This window comes from Neofelis nebulosa, chromosome 13 (assembly GCF_028018385.1).
Source record: "Neofelis nebulosa isolate mNeoNeb1 chromosome 13, mNeoNeb1.pri, whole genome shotgun sequence".
In the NCBI taxonomy this organism is placed as follows: domain Eukaryota; kingdom Metazoa; phylum Chordata; class Mammalia; order Carnivora; family Felidae; genus Neofelis; species Neofelis nebulosa.
In genome coordinates this window covers 91,539,124-91,556,264 of record NC_080794.1, presented here as the reverse complement: position 1 = coordinate 91,556,264, position 17,141 = coordinate 91,539,124, and the positions used below count along the sequence as shown (strand labels likewise).

General features: G+C 54.8%; 1 protein-coding gene across 10 annotated transcripts in view; it reads right to left on the bottom strand.

The window, feature by feature from the left end:
- The window catches only part of LRRC27 (leucine rich repeat containing 27), a 36,717-nt gene extending 21,131 nt beyond the window's left edge, over positions 1–15,586 (bottom strand). Inside the window, exons 1-8 of one of the 10 annotated variants that reach the window (XM_058698191.1) lie at positions 15,459–15,572; positions 14,556–14,726; positions 14,028–14,078; positions 13,698–13,840; positions 13,343–13,592; positions 11,005–11,135; positions 6,816–6,874; positions 977–1,129 (exon numbers count right to left, since the gene is read on the bottom strand). In XM_058698191.1, coding sequence (XP_058554174.1) covers positions 977–1,129; positions 6,816–6,874; positions 11,005–11,135; positions 13,343–13,543 — 544 coding nt within the window. In that variant the 5' untranslated portion in view covers positions 13,544–13,592; positions 13,698–13,840; positions 14,028–14,078; positions 14,556–14,726; positions 15,459–15,572. Of the gene's footprint in view, positions 1–976; positions 1,130–6,815; positions 6,875–11,004; positions 11,136–11,518; positions 11,957–13,342; positions 13,593–13,697; positions 13,841–14,027; positions 14,727–15,458 lie in introns of those variants that run through there. The other 9 variants (XM_058698190.1, XM_058698195.1, XM_058698194.1 and 6 more) reach the window with 9 other exon arrangements.
- Between the last annotated feature and the right edge of the window lie 1,555 nt (positions 15,587–17,141).

Genomic DNA, 17,141 nt, shown 5'->3' with positions numbered 1-17,141 from the left:
CTGAGGCCCAGTGGGGGCTTCCCACCTCTGTTGGCCTCCTCCCCTTCCCCACGTCCCCCGCTTCAGCCTCCATGCTGCCGCCTGGATCATCTCTCGAATCAGTTACTGGCCCTTGAATCCTGACTCAGGAACTGCTGTTGGGGGACACAAACTAAGACACTTTGCAAATACAATCGGTGTTTACAATGACACATTCTGGGGTCATTTGTTTGGATTTGGGAAAAAGATCAGCACTTCCTAATTACTTTGGCCATTCCTTATGTTTACTGAGACAGACTTAGTAATTCACACACTTTGACTGTATCACATGTGTAACTATCATGGCTGTTTCAAGTCTAGGCGTTTTCTTAATCTAGGAGCTGTGTTTAAGCAGTAAAGATTTCGATGCTCTGAAGTAAATTTTCAGAGCACTCACTTTTTTCGTGAGCATTCAATTACAATTCTCTTTTACGTCTACTTTGTCTGAGTGGAACCACAGTGCTCCTTCCCGGTTAGATTATCTCGTGAGCACGTGAGAATGCCTGGCTGGATGGTCCGCACGTTGAAAACACAGGATCAAATGTTGAGTGAGCGTGCACCCAAAAAGTGGCAAGACCACGGCCCCCTGCCGACGAGTAAGGGCGTGTCACTGCTCCTGTTGTGAAATAGTTGTCGGACGGGCCGAGGGAATTTCCTGAAGCAGGTGCCTGGTGAGGAGTTTCATTCGATTTACCCAGTGAACTTTTACCAGATCCCACCCTAGACGGGCTCTGCAAGGGGCGCGGAGAGCGCAGACCCATGAACACAGAACCGAGGAAAGACACAGCTCCGACAGGCCGGCACGGACCCCCAATCGCGGTGTGAGTCCAGCAGAGGCCACGCGAGGCCCAGCATGCTCCCCGTGACGCCACTGAGGAGACAGACTCCCTGGGTCCTGGTTTTAACAAGCAGTGACTTCAGTTCTAATGCAGTTTGGTGCAGTGACGGTCCCACCAACCTGGAGAAGCTGACCCTCGGGGAGGAGGCCGCTGCATGGCGCAGGCCTGCAGGAAGGCCAGGATGGCACCCAGTCCCTTCTGCACGACGAGGGGGGCGGGGAACTCCAGGGGGCAGTGTCTCAGGTTCAAGGCTCTCAGTGTGGTCACGTTCCCTGTGAGAGAGGAAACCACACCTTCACACACTCCTCCACGGAATGAAACAAGGAGGAAAGATTAAAAATCCTATTGGGAATTTGGGGTAAAATGATACGACAGATGTCTGAGCTTTGCTGTAAAAAAAAAAACAAACAACTCTGCAGCGGAGGCAGATCGCACAGGTGAAGACCAGGCGAGTCACAAAAGGAAATCAATGAAACAGAGTGAATAGAAGAGACGGGGTGACAGCCCTGAGGCAAAAACCAGAATACGAAATTGTTGTACCATCTGAAACGCAACAAAACCTCGGGGAGGACAACGTGACCCATACTCAGGAAACAAGCGTCACTAGAAACTGTCCCCAAGCAGCTCAGATGTTGGATTCAGCGAACAAGAAATTCCAAGCAGTCACAAATATGTTCAAAGCCACGAATGAAACCATGTTTAAATAATTACAGAAAAATATGGTAAAATGACTCAACAGGGATGAAATGTCAACAGAACCAGAAATTATAAAAAAAGAACCAGCTAGCCGTTCTCGAGTTGAAACTGCAAAGACCGGGGTGGAAAGTTCTCTAGAGGGACCCGGCAGCAGACACGCGACGGCAGAGGACACAAGTGAGCTTGATGATGGGAGAGAAACGCCATGAGACGGGGAGAACTCCGGAGGCCCGCGGGACAGCCTCACGTACGCTGGTGCACACGCCCGGAACGAGAGCCGCGGAGGACCCGAGCGGGGCCCGGCACGCTTCTGGGGAAACCACGGCGCACGTGCCCCCCGCTCGCTGACAGACACCAGGGCAGTGTCCACAAGTTCACCCCAAGTAGGTGACCGCCAAAGGCAGTCACGCCTGGAAACATCAGAGTCACCGAAGACGCAGACAAACGAGCTTGAAAAGCACAGAGGAGTGACAAACCATCACACACACGGGCACAGGAGTGACTTCCGGGTCAAACAGTGGAGGCCAGAGCCCAGTGAACGGCACGCTAGCGTGCTGACAGAAGACACCTGTGGGTCAAGCACCCTGAGCCCACCCAGACGGCCCTGCAGGAACACGGGCGAGAGGCAGCCGTCGGATCGCCCGAGCTGCCTGGCGGCGGTCGGTGACCCGGCTCAGGGACTCCACGTCTCCCCCGCCGTTCGCACAGTTTCAAGTCCAGCTGACCGCCCCTGGACGGAGGGAGAGAGTACAGCAGCAGAGGACAGAACCTGTGAGCCGTGAGGCCAGCGAACACAAAGTAGCAGGATCCGGAGCAGAGACGAGAGGGGACGGGAAAAGAAGGGCAGACTCGAGGCCCGCAGGACACAGTGGAGATGCCGACACCCACCGAAGGGCGGCCCAGGAGGAGAGAAGAAAGGATGAGAAGGAAGCAAGGGCTGCAGAAAGAATGTCAATAGCCAGCGGTTGTCCAGCTCTGATTAAAGACCCCGCTAAAGGTTCCAGAAGCTCGGTGAACCCCAAGTAAAGCGGATGCAAAGAGAGATGCGCCCAGGCACACCGCAGGTAAACTGCTGAAAATTAAACACAAAGAGAGGAGTTTTAAGCAGCCAGACGAAAAAAGATTCATCGGTTTTAAAGGAAAAACAGTAAGACCGACAGCTGGCTTTTCAGCAGAAGTTAGAAGCCAGAGGACGATAAAGACATTTTGAAAGTAGTGAACACACCTCTGAAACCTGGGTTCTCTACTCAGCCAGACAGCCTCCAAATATGATGGAAAATAAAGATGACTTTTTATTTTTTTTTTAATTTTTTTTTTCAATGTTTTTTATTTATTTTTTGGGGGACAGAGAGAGACAGAGCATGAACGGGGGAGGGGCAGAGAGAGAGGGAGACACAGAATCCGAAACAGGCTCCAGGCTCCGAGCCATCAGCCCAGAGCCTGACGCGGGGCTCGAACTCACGGACCGCGAGATCGTGACCTGGCTGAAGTCGGACGCTTAACCGACTGCGCCACCCAGGCGCCCCAAGATGACTTTTTAGAAAACCAAACTGGAAGAATTCATTACCAAAGAGGAAACGATAATACTAAAGGGAGATCTTCAGGCCACGATGGTCATCCCAGGTGAAAGCAGGCAACTTGAGAAACGAAGGTTAAACATGTAAGAAAATATAAATAAATACTGACAGTTTAAGATGCGTTTGTGGGATGTATAACAAGACGTAAAAGCAAAATCTATGAAAAACAGCCCAAAAGGCAGGAAGGAGGCAACGGAACTAAAAGTGGTGAAGGTCTGACTTCAGCCGACGGTCATCGGTCAAGGATGGACGGCATAGTGTCTAGAGAACCACTAAATGATGCTACAAACAGTACAGTGGAAAACTCTGCTTCCCGCAATGTTGGCGTAGCTCCAATCTGATCAACTCCCTGCAGATAACCAGTCTGCAGAAACTGGGCAGAATATACACCACCCGTGGGCAAGCCAGAAGTGAAAAGCAGGCAGAAACTACAGGGGGAATGACAGCTTCCAGAAGAGAAAGACACAAACGCGTGTACCATCTGTATGGCTTTCTGCCTGACGGAAGGCCCCAGAGGGCCCCACGCGGGGCAGCTGTAACAGACAGAAACCTATGTGACCTTGTAGTGCCAGAGGACAGACCACAGAGCTACTGCACCAGCCAGAAAGCGAAGGGGTGCACTCCGGACAGAAGAGGACCGCCAAGGGGGGCCCTACATCGCCGTGCAGATGGCCCACGTGCAAATCCCTGGCACGGTCCTGAATTTCCCGCACACAGCACGGCCGCACCTGCTGCCCGATGCCAGAGAGACAGTTGGGAGTCTGGGTTCTCTCAACTTAGCTATTTAAAAAAAAATTTTTTTTTAAGTTTATTTATTTATTTTGAGAGAGGCAGAGACAGTGCAAATGGGGGAGGGGCAGAGAGAGGGAGACAGAGAATCCCAGGCAGGCTCCACACTGTCAGTTTGGAGCCCGATGTGGGGCTCGAACTCATGAAACCGTGAGATCATGACCTGAGCCGAAACCAAGAGTTGGACACTTAACCGACTGAGCCACCCAGGTGCCCCTCAACTTACCTATTTTTAAAAACCAGTACTCTAAAGAGGAAGATAACAGAATCCAGAATCTCCACAGTGTATCTACCACAATGTCCAAGATAAAATCCAAAAAATTATTAAAGGAAAAATTTGTTTATACTAAATGAAAAAAAGAACTCTGCACAGAAAAATAGAAACTATTTTTTTAATATGAAAATCCAAGGACTGAAAACACAGTATCTGAAAAAAAATTACTAGACGGTTTTCACAGCCAATTAGAGATGACAGAAAAAGATGCATGAACTTGAAGATACTTATCTATCTTCTCTGAAGAGCAGAAAAATTACCTTTTTAAAATGTACAGAAGGTCAGTAATATGTAGGACAATAACAAAAGGTTGGACCAATAAATAGAGACAGGAACAGAAAAATATTTGAAGAGTTAATGACCAAAATCTTTCTCAAATTTGGCAAAAAGATGTGAATTTCAAAACTGGGTAAGTTCAACAAACACCTAGTAGGAAAAATATAAAGAAAACCACAGCTAAGGACCTCAGAGTCAAAGCACTGAAAAGCAAAGATACAGAGAAATCTTGAAAGTAACCAAGGCCAATGAACACAGTTCATAAAGGAGGACGAAGAGTGAGTGACCTCAGAGGCCTGAGGGCAGTGGAACTTCTTTAAAGTCCTGGATGAAACAAATTCAACCCTTATTTTTAATCAACAATATCCTTTGAGAATCAAGGCAAGGGGTACCTGGGGGGCTCAGTCTGTTAACTGTCCGACTCCCGATTTTGGCTCATGAGCTCACGGTTTGTGGGTTCGAGCCCCGCGTTGGGCTCTGTGCTGACGGCGTGGAGCCTGCTTGGGATTCTCTCTCTTTCCCTCTGTGTGCCCCTCCCCCACACTCCCTCTCTCTCTCTCAAAATAAATAAACTTAAAAAAATTATTTACATCAAAAAAGAATCAAGGCAAAATGAAGACATTTCCAGAAACGTAACGATTAAAAGTCTGCCAACAGACTGATTTTAAGAAATCTGAAGAGAAGTTCTTCAGGCTGAAGGAAAAGGATACCAGCTGTATCTTCAGGAAAGAGCGAAGAGATGTCTACCTGGAATGCTACACGTTAAGCAAACATAAAATACATCTTCTCTTAGTTTCTCTAAAAATACGTGACTGCTGAAAGCCAAAACTGTAAGTCTGTGTTGCAGGTTTATAACATAGGTAGACCTCATCTGTAGGACAGGCTGAGTATAAGGAGGACCGGAGAGAGCAGGCCGGTATGGCTACCAGGTGGTGACATCAGGTGGTGACACAGGACAGCGCTAGCTCGAGGCATGCGTGGTGTAACCCCGACAGCAACCGTGAGACGGTAGAGGCATGTTAAGAAGAATAACTAAAAGGTCAATATAAAAGTTAGAAGTCTAAGTGATACCCAATCAACATGCAGTCATTGGAACAGAAAAAAAGCATTGAGACAAACAGCAAAGAGTGAAACGACAGCCCTAAATCCATTCATGTCAATGATTATATTAAATTAACCAGTCTAACCACTTCCGTTAAAAGGCAGAGAGAGTCTGACTGGACGGAAGAGCAAGACCCCGCTACATACTGCCTACCAGCCATGCAACGTACCTACGGAGAGGTTCGAAGTAAGAGAGTGGAAAAACACATCACGTAAAGAGTAGACAGAAGAAGGTTGCAGCGGCCACACGAGTCCGTCCCGAAGGGCCCGTAAGCACCTGACGAGGTTCACGTCGGAAAACACCTGGAGATGCCGCGTTTTGGGGCTTGTGGGAGCAGCCACGGCCGCACTTGGGGGAAATCACAGTTGCCACAGCATAGGTTAGAAAAGCAAGGTTGAGAACCAGTGATCTAAGCCTCCAACTCAACAGGTTAGAGAAAGAACGGCAAGTTAAACCTAAAGAAACAGACAGTAAAGAGCAGAAGTATGAGACGAAACAAAACAGATGCAGAAAGGAGAACATCGTCTTCTGCTTCCTCCTCCTCGTCATTCACAGCAACGAAAGTGAATGAAAGTGAAGGCACGGCCCTCATACGTGTCCCTGCAGATCCACCCCAAGACCGCAGTGCTGAGCCCAAACTGCAAGTCCCCGGGACAGCCCATCGGGAGGATTCAACTTAGAGACAGTTCAAAAGGAGGGTCCTGGGTGGGGGATGGGCAGTGAGGAGGGCACCTGCCGGGATGGGCACCGGGTGTTGCCTGGAAACCGATGTGACAATAAAGTTCCTATTAAAACCAAAAAACACAAAAGGAGGGTCTTTGAAACAGACATCGTCCGAGAGCCGTCAGTGGCAGAGCCCTCCAGGAAAGCGAGGGGAGGGCGAGTCCGGACCTGCGGGCCCCCCGGGAGGCACAGGGTGCGGCGGGGACCGGACCGGACCGGGCCCGGGAGTTGCAGCTGTGACGCCAGCTTTCCTGAGCTGTGCGCTGGCTACAAAGCGCCGCATCCTTCTTCTTTCTCCCCCCCTGTGTTTACACATCACACTTTCTGCGAACAATGCAGGTCCCCGCATAACTGCTCTTGGGAGCCGCAGGGTCTGGGGCCCCCGAGGGACACAGTGGAAGCAACTGTAAATAGTAGCCAGCTGGCCCCCGCGACTCGCCTGATACGTCCACTACGGGTTCCACTAACTCAAAAAGGCAGCATTTCACAGCCAGCTTTTACGGTATTGCTTGAATACTTACCCAGCTCCACAGGTAACATTTTGATAGGATTTCTTTCTAAAAGCAAAGTTTTCAAATGCCTTTAAAATAAAACAAAAAATACATAGTTTAAGAAGCAGAAAATCAAATGACCGTCCCTAAAAGACACCGTCAAATTTCCTCCTCTACCTCCTCTCCCTGGAGTCGGCTTCAGCGTGGGCACACTAGTTTACGGCGTGCCCCGCGTGTGGCCCCCGTCTCGGCATGGGCCAGGCTCCCCCGTCAGCGAACTGACGCTTGGGGACAGGCGACTCCGTCAGGCGGCCCGTCCTGCGGGGCGTCCAGCTGCCTCCTTGTCTCTACCCACGAGGGCCAGCGGGACCCTCCCCGAGCTGTGACAGCCGCGGAACCCAGGGGCACCGCCGCCCTGCAGGGGGACGGGACTCCTGCCCGCGTCTCCTGCGGCCTGCTGTGAGGAGGCCTCGCACCCTAAGGCGCTCCGCCAGCAAGCCCTCCCCGCTCGAAGAGCCGGGAGCCTGCTGCGGCGCGGCACGCTGTCGGGCTGGGGAGGGAGAATCCGTAGTCTCAGACGAGGAAGCGTGGCATCGGGGCATTTCTCCCTGCACCGGGCTCCAGACCCCTTCCTTCGTGGAACACCTAACACCCCTGCAAAATCTCTCACCAACCAGCCATGGAGAGAGAGGACAGAAGGAGCACGAGAAAGTAACACTTTTTAGCAACACTAAAAAGTTACTGATTGAATGATAGGGAAAAAGGAGTATTTCACCTTAAATTCTATCTTTCCCCTTTTACCATACTGTGCTTCTTTTGTTTTTCACACGTCATTCTTTTTTTTTTTTTAAGGTTTATTTATTTTAAGAGAGGGAGAGAGAGAATGTGTCAGCGCGGAGCCCAATGTGGGGCCCAAACCACGAACTGTGAGACCATGACCTGAGCTGAAATCACGGGTCAGGTGCTCTGCTGACTGACCCCGGTGCCCCTCCCATGGAATTCTGAAGACTCATCATACACTAGGGATCAATTTCTTTCTCTCCTTCACTTTTTAGGGACCAACAGCTGAAATCCGGCATAAAAAGACCACAAACACCCCGGCTCATGTTTCCAGGCTGGGGGACGGGCACCCGGGAAGAGGGTGGGACCCCTCCCCCCCGTATCTGTGTCACCCCGGGCTTCGCCGAGAGACGTCTGGAGAACTGTCAAGTCGGCCGTAGTATTCAATCTCCACACCTTCGCTGCAGTACACGGCCGGCCGGCCGGAGTCCCAGGCACACGGGGCTGCTGACCGTGTGGGGATGGCTGCCGGCCATGACGGGGTCGCCCTCACAACCGCCTGGAGAAAAGCCCCCACCCGCCTCCTCCTCTGTTGCGGGCCCAGGAGTCGCCGAGCCCTCAGCGGCCCCAGGAAAGAAGCCGGGTGACCGCGGGGCTGGAGAGCCGTCCACCTTGCGTCCGCGCCTTCGGCCCTCCCGCCAGAGAGGAGGCCAGCAGCCGAACGCACCTACAGACCCCGCGTGTGAATCCGTGCGGCGGGTGGAGGGAGGCCATCTCAAGCCTTATCTCCCCTTGGACGGTGAAAACATTAAAATCCAGCATCACGACTGGCCAGGGTCTCCAAGATTTGAAAGCGGAAAGGCAACGTCACAGACACACAAGTGAGAGTTCTCCTGTTCTGGGCCAATGAAGTTTAAGTTCCGGACCAGCAACCCCAAAGGAAAATCAGATCGCCAAGGTGTGAGACGACTTTCTTTGCATTTACTCCCTTGGTTTTCCTTACTTACGTGAGGTCTGAAAGGAACAGACGTTATCGGTCAAACTTTTCTCAGTGTATGCAGAGTGAGTCATGTCAACGCCATCACTTCAACCACCGGAGGCTGGTTTAGCCCCAATCGTGGGGTACAGAAACGGCCCGAGGACGGGGCAGTGCCTGCTCCCCCACACGACGGACAGACCCCGCGGTCTGCGCCCCCGTGAGCAGGCGGCCGGTGCCCTGGACGTCCACGCCACCAGCCTGCTCACGGGGGCGCAGACCGCGGGAACCAACCACTCGCCAAGGAAGCGTCTTCCTGCCTTATGCAATGACAGGTTTGAATATTCTCGTGCACACGTTAAATAATAAATTTGTAAATGTTGACCCCTAGGCACTGTCAGTCCACGGGCTGTTTCACAGATTCTCCACGGAACGCATACACCGCAGTGGCTTGCCTGGGGAGGTGTGTATGCTGACGTACAAATTTCTCTCTCTCTCTGCTAGCAAAGCTTACACATCCAGGACAATGAGGGGGGAGAACATTAGTACTGGCATTGCTTTCATTAGGCCTTTTGGAAAGTTTAAGGTTTTTAATAAGCCCGTAATTACTTAACACTTCTGATTAATATGTTTCAGCTCTTCGGCAAGCTGATCTAATTTTAATGATATAATGGGCTATAAATCACATGCAAAATTATATCTTAAACGATATTAAGCAGCTGGCTTTGACTGGCAAATCAACAAATTCCAAAATTGGAGAACCGTGTGCTTATTTTAGAAGAAAGAGCAGCGCTTTGGGAAGAGGCTTTCGTTTGTCTACACTCTGAGGAGCAAACCCTCTCCTCAACTGTGCTAATGCCACAGTCTAGGGACAGAAAGCACTAAATTATTCTCAACACAAAAGATGAGTCACCCTGGGAGGAACAAAGCCTTCCTTCCCAACCTGCCCTAACCACCAGCTCAGAAGACTCACGAGGTCGTCAGCTGGAAGGGACAAGGTGGGCGGTGGGCGCGGCCCTCAGTCACCGTCACACCGTCCTGGCTGGAGCCAGGGACAGGGTTCTGTGCGTCCAGCGGCACCACCCACAGACCCCGACGACCCCAGAGCTCCAGGAAGATGGCTCCTGGCTCTGACTGCCCCCTGCTGGAGACACCAGCTCGTCATCAGAAGTCAGCTGCTTCCTTGTGGGGCCTGAAAAGGCACAAAAGATTCACACATGTTCTCTTACTGTTACACGGACAAAACGCTCACTTCTTACAAAACACTTCAGCAAGCAGTGAGCCACCCTCCAGGCAAGTGAAGGGCCTTTACAGCCTCCCGCTCTGCTGCCTGGAGGGGCCACCACGGCCGTGTGCGGACGTGATTACTCACGTAAGAACCGGGGATTGCCCTGGGACACCTCTCTTCCTCCCATGCCCTGAACCAACCTGAACCCCACCGGCCCTCAAGTCCACCTGGCACTCTGCCTTGTCAGCCTGGCCCAGGCCGCCGCCTCTGGTGGGGACGGCCGCGTGGCCTCCTAACTGGCCTTCCACGACCACCCTCACCCCCCCTTACAGACTGACCTCAAAGCCAAGTCAAACTGCAGCCCTCTCCATTCCAACCCACTGTGATTCCCAAGCTCTTTCAAAATGAAATCCAACACTGCATCCCTGGCCTGCTAGCTGGGCTGACCCTCTTTCAAGGCATTTCTTGTCCCTCTGCCTCCTGTGTTCCTCTCTGGCCTCCCTGCCGTCCCTCACGTCCACCAGGCACACGCTCCCAGGGCCTACGCACGTGCTCTCCTCTGCCCAGGAAGCGCTGCCATTAAAGGACAGCCTACAAGGGTTACCGGGCTTTCAAAAGGGTAAGAAACACTGATCTGGAAAGACATGGGTGCTAAAGGCAACGGGGTCAGGACGGTAGGCCGAGCTCCCAGAGAGCGTGGCTCCCGGGGGAGTGCCGGTGCCAGCTGACCCTTAGCTGCTGGCGAGAGTCCACGTGAGGAGGAGGGAGGGAGGCGAGGCATTTGTTCTAGAAGCAGGGGTGCTAGGAAATCCCTGGAATCAGAGCCACGGGAATGTGGGGTTTCCAACTCTCCAAACGGAAAGCATTTCTTGTTATTTACTGGAAACTAAAAGATATACACGAGGCCTCAGGAGCACAGAGGCCAGCTGCAGCTCCTCAGCCATATTTCTGACCTTCAGGCAGCTTCCCATGAGGAGAGTCAGAGATGGAACCAGGTGTTGCCAAAACCTCACGGGTGGCCCGGCAAAGGCACTGTGGCTGCCAGCATCCCCTACCCTAAATTATAACTACAGTCAAGTGCTTCGTTGCATCTCCTAGCTGGCTTTAAAAATAGCATTAAAAGCTTCTAGCTGAAACCAAAATTCAACCAGGAGTAGGAGCTACGCGGCAAGAGAGCAGGCACTCAGGCATCTGAAAACGTGCTGGTTCTTGAAGTCTGGAAACGCGCAACTCACTTGTGAGACCCGATCCCAGAAGGAAGAGCTCTGATGCTGTTGTAGCGGAAGTCCAGCCACGCGAGGTTTGGCAGCGACTGGAAGAAGTCTGCGGGAATCTCGCAGAGGGCGTTTCTTTGAAGGTGCAGTTGCTTCCAGGGAAGAGAAGAGAACGTTCTGTCAACTAAGCACGTTTTGAGCCGTGACGTAGCCAAGGCGGTTCCAGAACAAACGCTAGCTTTCGCAACCACACACACCAAATTGAAAGAAAACTCACACTAACCGATCCTTACGTAGTTTAAACAGCAGACGAGGGAAAGAGAAGCACCAGGACCTCGATGGGGCCGTTACAGGTCGCAGGTCACACCTCCCTACCCAGGTAGCAGAGCGCAAAGTCGCGAGAATGGCCTGGAAGCCACACTTCCTGGGTTCAAATCTAGATTTCAAAACCTTATTAGCTGAGGGACTTTGAGCAAGTTCCCAAACCTCTCTGGGCTCCAGCACCCTCCCCTGTGAAGTGGCTCAGGGGACCCACCTGCCAGACCACGCTAAGCGAGCGGTGCGGGGTGCATGGGAGTGCTAGGGAAGCACCAGCCACCCCCTCAGGCCACGCTGTCCCCACTCCCAACTCTGCCTCCGAGGCCGTCCTCCGAGCCCCTTCACGGGTCAGACAGGAGCTTTACAAGCGCACAGGAAGCAAACTGTCCCGCCAGGCAAGGCGTGGGCAGCTACCCTTCTGGCCGCGGACGGTCTCGGGGACACGGGCTGGCGGCCACTCTGGCAGGGGTGTGCACACCTCGATGAGAGGCCGCAGCGTGGGCTCCAAGCCCCCCAGGCCCGCCGTCTCGGGGCGAGCTGCTTCTAAGTGCCCGACTCCAGAACCGCAGTGGCTTGAGGGAACAGCCAGGTGACTGCGCCCCAGGAGCCCACCCTCCCTCCCGGGCTGGCGAGACCCGGGGAAGCTGGGTCCCCCCGCGCTCCAGGACCGCATGTGGCGGTGGAAGCGGTGGGCGTGCTCCCGGCGACTCCGGCGATGGCTGCTTCGCCGGCACGTGTACCCATAACCCCTCGAAGGCCACGGCGCCGCGCGAGCGGCCGCCTCCCTCAGTGATTGGTTGCCATGGCGATGACATCTCTATTCGCGTCTCTGTTTTCTGAAGGGCATAAACAGTTATGATGCTTCTTTATTAAGCTTGAAAAGCAGGCTCCTTCTTCCTTTATGCACAGAGGTAACACAGTCTCATGGCACCATCAGGGTCCGGACTGCCAGCTGGGAACGTGTGCCCGCGCAGAGGGCACACAGCAGCCCTGACGACCCAGGAATTCACTCCAAGAGGTGGGTGCTCAGGGAGGGACGGCAAGGCTGGTGGCGGCCTGGGCAGCAAAACCAGGGCGTGTCACGTGCAGCAGAGGATTTAGTCCTCAAGAGCCACTTACGATTAGGGTCTGCGGCTTTGCAAAAGCACTCCCAAAGGTCAGTCCACACCGCTATGGTGCAGCGTGTCTGGCGTGTACCATGCTGTGGACACTGCGGTCCAGTTCTTGCAATGACCCACAGCAATATGCTCACTCTCGTGTTCCAGATGGAGACGAATGAGATTTAAGGAAATTACAGGAGTATCAGGCAGTAGGAGCCCCGCTCACGTCAAAACTGTGCTCTGGGGGCGCCTGGGTGGCTCAGTCGGTTGGGCGGCCGACTTCAGCTCAGGTCGTGATCTCGTGGTCAGTGAGTTCGAGCCCCGCGTCGGGTTCTGTGCTGACAGCTCAGAGCCTGGAGCCTGTTTCAGATTCTGTGTCTCCCTCTCTCTGACCCTCCCCCGTTCATGCTCTGTCTCTCCCTGTCTCAAAAATAAATAAAACGTTAAAAAAAATTAAAAAAAAAAAAAAACTGTGCTCTGACCAAAGCTTATTCTAGAAATCACGGGGGGTGAGACAGCGCTCCCTGGATTACCAGCTGGCACGGGCCTGGTGAAGACACTGGGCACAGGGCAAAGTCCACGGGTAATGTCAGCAGAGCAGGGCTGAGAAACGGTGGTCAACTGACTCGATGTGTGGGGGTCTGTGGGCGCGGTGTTTTACGTGAGGTCAAGGGTGTTATGGGCAGTCGTTTCCACCACCAGCTCTTTGGTGCTTAAGACCCTCTGAGGAGACAGGATGGGTATCACGGTCCAACTCCACGAGGTATTTGCATTGGCTCGTCCCCGTACCTCAATTTCTCACTCTGTCCTGAGCCGCACATGAGCCCCTGAGTCAACCCTCTTCTGTCTCATTCTGGAATCTCCCTCCTCAGGTGAGGCCTCCAAGTAAAAGCCATTCATGTCTACCAGGCAGAGGCACAAATGAGAAATGCCCCACTTACTTTAATGTTGGGGATTTTAAAGATCTCTTCTAAATGGTGAAGGCCACGTTGACTCAAGTCTAAGACCGATGAAAGGACGACCCCCTTGACCTCCTGGTGAACCTCTCCGGAGGGGGAGGCAGGCACGCTGCTAACTTGGCCGGCACCGCGCTCTGGATCAGCCGCCCCAGGGGGCAGCTCGGAGGGGCCGCTTCCGTCCATCTGCCAGCCGTCGGGGGACCACTGCTCATCCTGCGCGCTCTGGAGTCACCTGGAGACAGAGAGGGAGACACGGCCACAGCTAGGTCACTGCCACACTCACCCAGGTGGCACGGGGTGCCTATGGGGCAGATCTGCGACAGTGTCACTCGCTTACAAAACCACCATTTTTCATAAACGGTATCATAAATTTGACATTCAAGTTCTAAGGAAGGAAGAAAGCAGGAAGTCAAGAAGGTTCTGATTAAACGTATGAGCCTCACTTCGAAGCACAGAGTTCCAAGATTCCACTTTAAGCTCCTGGAAAACACAATGACCCAAAACAAGAATGGCTATATTAGGGATGAAAACGTCAGAAGGTTTCGGCCCGTAAGCCAATACGTTCCTCCCGTAAACGTGGTGTGGACGGATCCCCCGTCCACACTGCGTACTCCTGCTGAGGTTCTGAGCTCTCCCCCGCCCCCCATCCCCTCCACCGGGTACCAACCTCCCCGAGCCCAGGAATCCTGCCCGTTTGGCTCAGGGAGCAGCGCTGGGTCTGGGGAACACAAAGTTAGGTGCTGGGAAAATCTGTCAAAAAAGAATCTTCACTTTTAGTTGTTCCACAATATTCCCAAAGTAGTTTAAGAACTGCTGCTCACCAGCAGCTCTTCTGGGGAAGCACACTTCCACGTGCAATTTCTAACTTTTTTTTTAATGTTTATTTATTTTTGAGACAGAGACAGAGCGTGAGCAGGGGAGGGGCAGAGAGAGAGACACACACAGACTCCGAAGAGGGCTCCAGGCTCTGAGCTGTCAGCACAGAGCCCGACATGGCGTTCAAACCCACAAACCGGGAGATCATGACGCGAGCGCAAGTCAGACGCTAAACCGACTGAGCCACCCAGGAGCCCCTCCACGTGTAATTTCTAAACAACGGATCCAGCGGTAATAACACACATCGGAATGCTAATGGGCTCACACGCGATCCCTGGTTAACACTCCACTTGGCTGGTACACGAGCGCACACACATACTTCCTTCCCGTGCTTGTGCTGAGGAGTGCGAGGCTTGGGGTAGTTAAGGAGCTGCCCAAAGGCTGAGCAATGAATGAGAGAGGGCGACCCGCGGACACCCTGGGCCTTCCCTCATGGATCCTCTCCTGGGAATCAGCACCGGGAAGGCTGCTTCAACCTCCTACAATCCTCCTGAGGGGAAAAAAATCTCAAAAGGAGAGCAAAACAACAGGACCTGAAAATGGGTAGAGCGGACTCCTGGAGGGGCGGAGGCTGCGCCACGTCCCCACCATGCCTGCCTCAGTTTCCCCATCTGCACCAGACCTGGTTGGGCGGACCCGTTAGTCCTCAAGTTCCAGGCCTGGGGTGCACAGCCTTTCCCGGGGCAGCCGGACAGGGCACAGTGGGCCGAGGGGGCACCACCTTCCTTCTGCTGCCTGCCCCCCATCTCACCCCCTGGCACCCTCCCACCCCAGCCTCACCTATGGCGCCCTCCCACCGGGCACCTCCCCCCCTCACCTGCAGCGAACCCCCACCCCCACCCCACCCCCCTCACCTGCAGCGCCCTTCCCCTGCACCCTCTCCTCACCTGCGACAGTTCCCGTCCCCCCATCTCACCTGCGGAGTCCTCCCCCCCCACCTCACCTGCGGCGACCCCGCACCCCCACCTCACCTGCGGTGCCCTCCCCCCACCCCCCACGCCTCACCTATGGCGCCCTCCCACCAGGCACCCCCGCCTCACCTGCGACACTTCCCCTTGTCCCCCCATCTCACCCGCGGCTCCCTCCCACCCCGCTCTCACCTGTGGCACCTCCCCTGCCTCCCCCCACCTCACCTGCGGCGCCCTCCCCCACCTCGCCCCCTGCCTCACCTGCAGCGACCCCCCACCCCCACCCCACCCCACCCCACCCCACCCCGCCTCACCTGCGGCGCCCCTCTCCGCGAGGAGGAGCTCGCTGGCACGCGGGGAACCGAGAGCGGTGCAGCCCAACGATGCAGGCCGCCAGGCCCACGCGGTCGCCATGGAGACGCCCTACGGGGTCCCGGAGGGGCCAAGCCGCGGAGCACGCGCAGCCGCGGGGAGGGCGGTGCGCCTGCGCCGGCCGCGGAAGCGCGTCCCAGCGCGCGTGGGCTGCGGCCCGCGGTCTCTTCCGCGCGGCAGGCGGTGGCGTCCCCGGGGGGCACGTGTGCCTCAGTCCGGAGAGTCGGATGCGCGAGGAGGACCCTTGCGGCCGCGAGAGCGAGCAGACCCTGGGCGGGGCGCGCTCCACTCAGCCCAGCGGCCTCCGGGACCCGCGAACCCTCCCGGGGTCCTGACCTCGCTTCTGCCCCGCGTCCGCCTGGCTCCTCCGAGGGTCCCGGGATCGCCGCCGTCACGCGGACACGACCACCGGGGGAGCAAGGAGCCTCGCGTGGGCCGGGGCCAAGCAGGACTCCCTCTGCGGCCGGGCGCTCGGGCGGCGGCAGACGGACGCCCAGGCAGACGCAGGACCCCCGGGGGCGCCGTTGCGGGGATCGAGGGGGCGGACCTTCCGCGCCGCGGAGCTGGCTGGACGGCCTCCGAAGGCTGTTAGTCCACGGCTGTGCTGGAGCAGGCGGCGCCGAGGGGAAGCTGCCGGGGACAGGGGGCGTGGGCGCAAGCAGGAAGCCGGGAGGACGGACCGGCCCTGGGGACGTCCTGCAGAAGAAGTTGGCACCGTCTGTCGCAGGACCGCACACCTGCCTCCCGCCAGCGAGGTGAGCTAGCAGGTGTGCAATAGCGGATGGGCCGCAGCCACACCTGGGGCCCCGCCCGGACCGCCCACGTGTGAAAACCAGACCGCTGCGGCTTCACCCTCCGTCCGCCAAACCTCAGCGAGATGCCTCTTGTGATCCAGTTAGCAAACCCCGTGGGAAAGGGGTTGGGAGGGGGAGGAGGGATGGTAGTTAAGGCCAACTTAGCTGACACGTCGTCACAAAGCCACCACAGTACCTGAAACTAAATTGGGGACAGTGTTAGAAGGGCTGCCCAAAGTATCATCTACAAAGGCCCCTGAAGAGCTTTACACGGATGCTAAGATAAGATCCACCTTGCTGTGAAAGGTCACTCTCGGTTTCCGCTACAGAAAGGGCAGGCTAGCTCCTTATGACCAACCCTTCCGCAACAAGGGAGTGAAGCATTCCAGAAAAGTGAACTTTTCCTCCAGTGAGCATCTTTCTGTTTGGAAGAGGTATTAGAAAGCTCAGCTACTGGGGCATCAGCAGAGCCTGCTTCAGATTCTCTGTCCCTCCCTCTGCCCCTCCCCCGCTCGCACTCTGTCAAAAATAAAACATTACAAAAATTATAAAAAACAAAACAAAAACCTCAGCTTCTGAGCAAAGCTCCCAAGAGACCAAAGACTCAAGGGATTAAGTTATTATTCTGACATCCCTGCAGAGACAGAGGGTCTAGTAAACCCCCGGGTTTTGGGTTGGGGCTCCGTAATGCCTTACTCTAGGACAAGAGTGACCTGGAGGAATGCCAAACCTCATGGGGCCTGAAGCTCAGCCTCAGACCGCAGCTGTGTGACCAGGGTGCTGTGTTTTTGGCTCCCTGCCAGAAGTGGAGGTCAATCCTTTCCAGAGAAA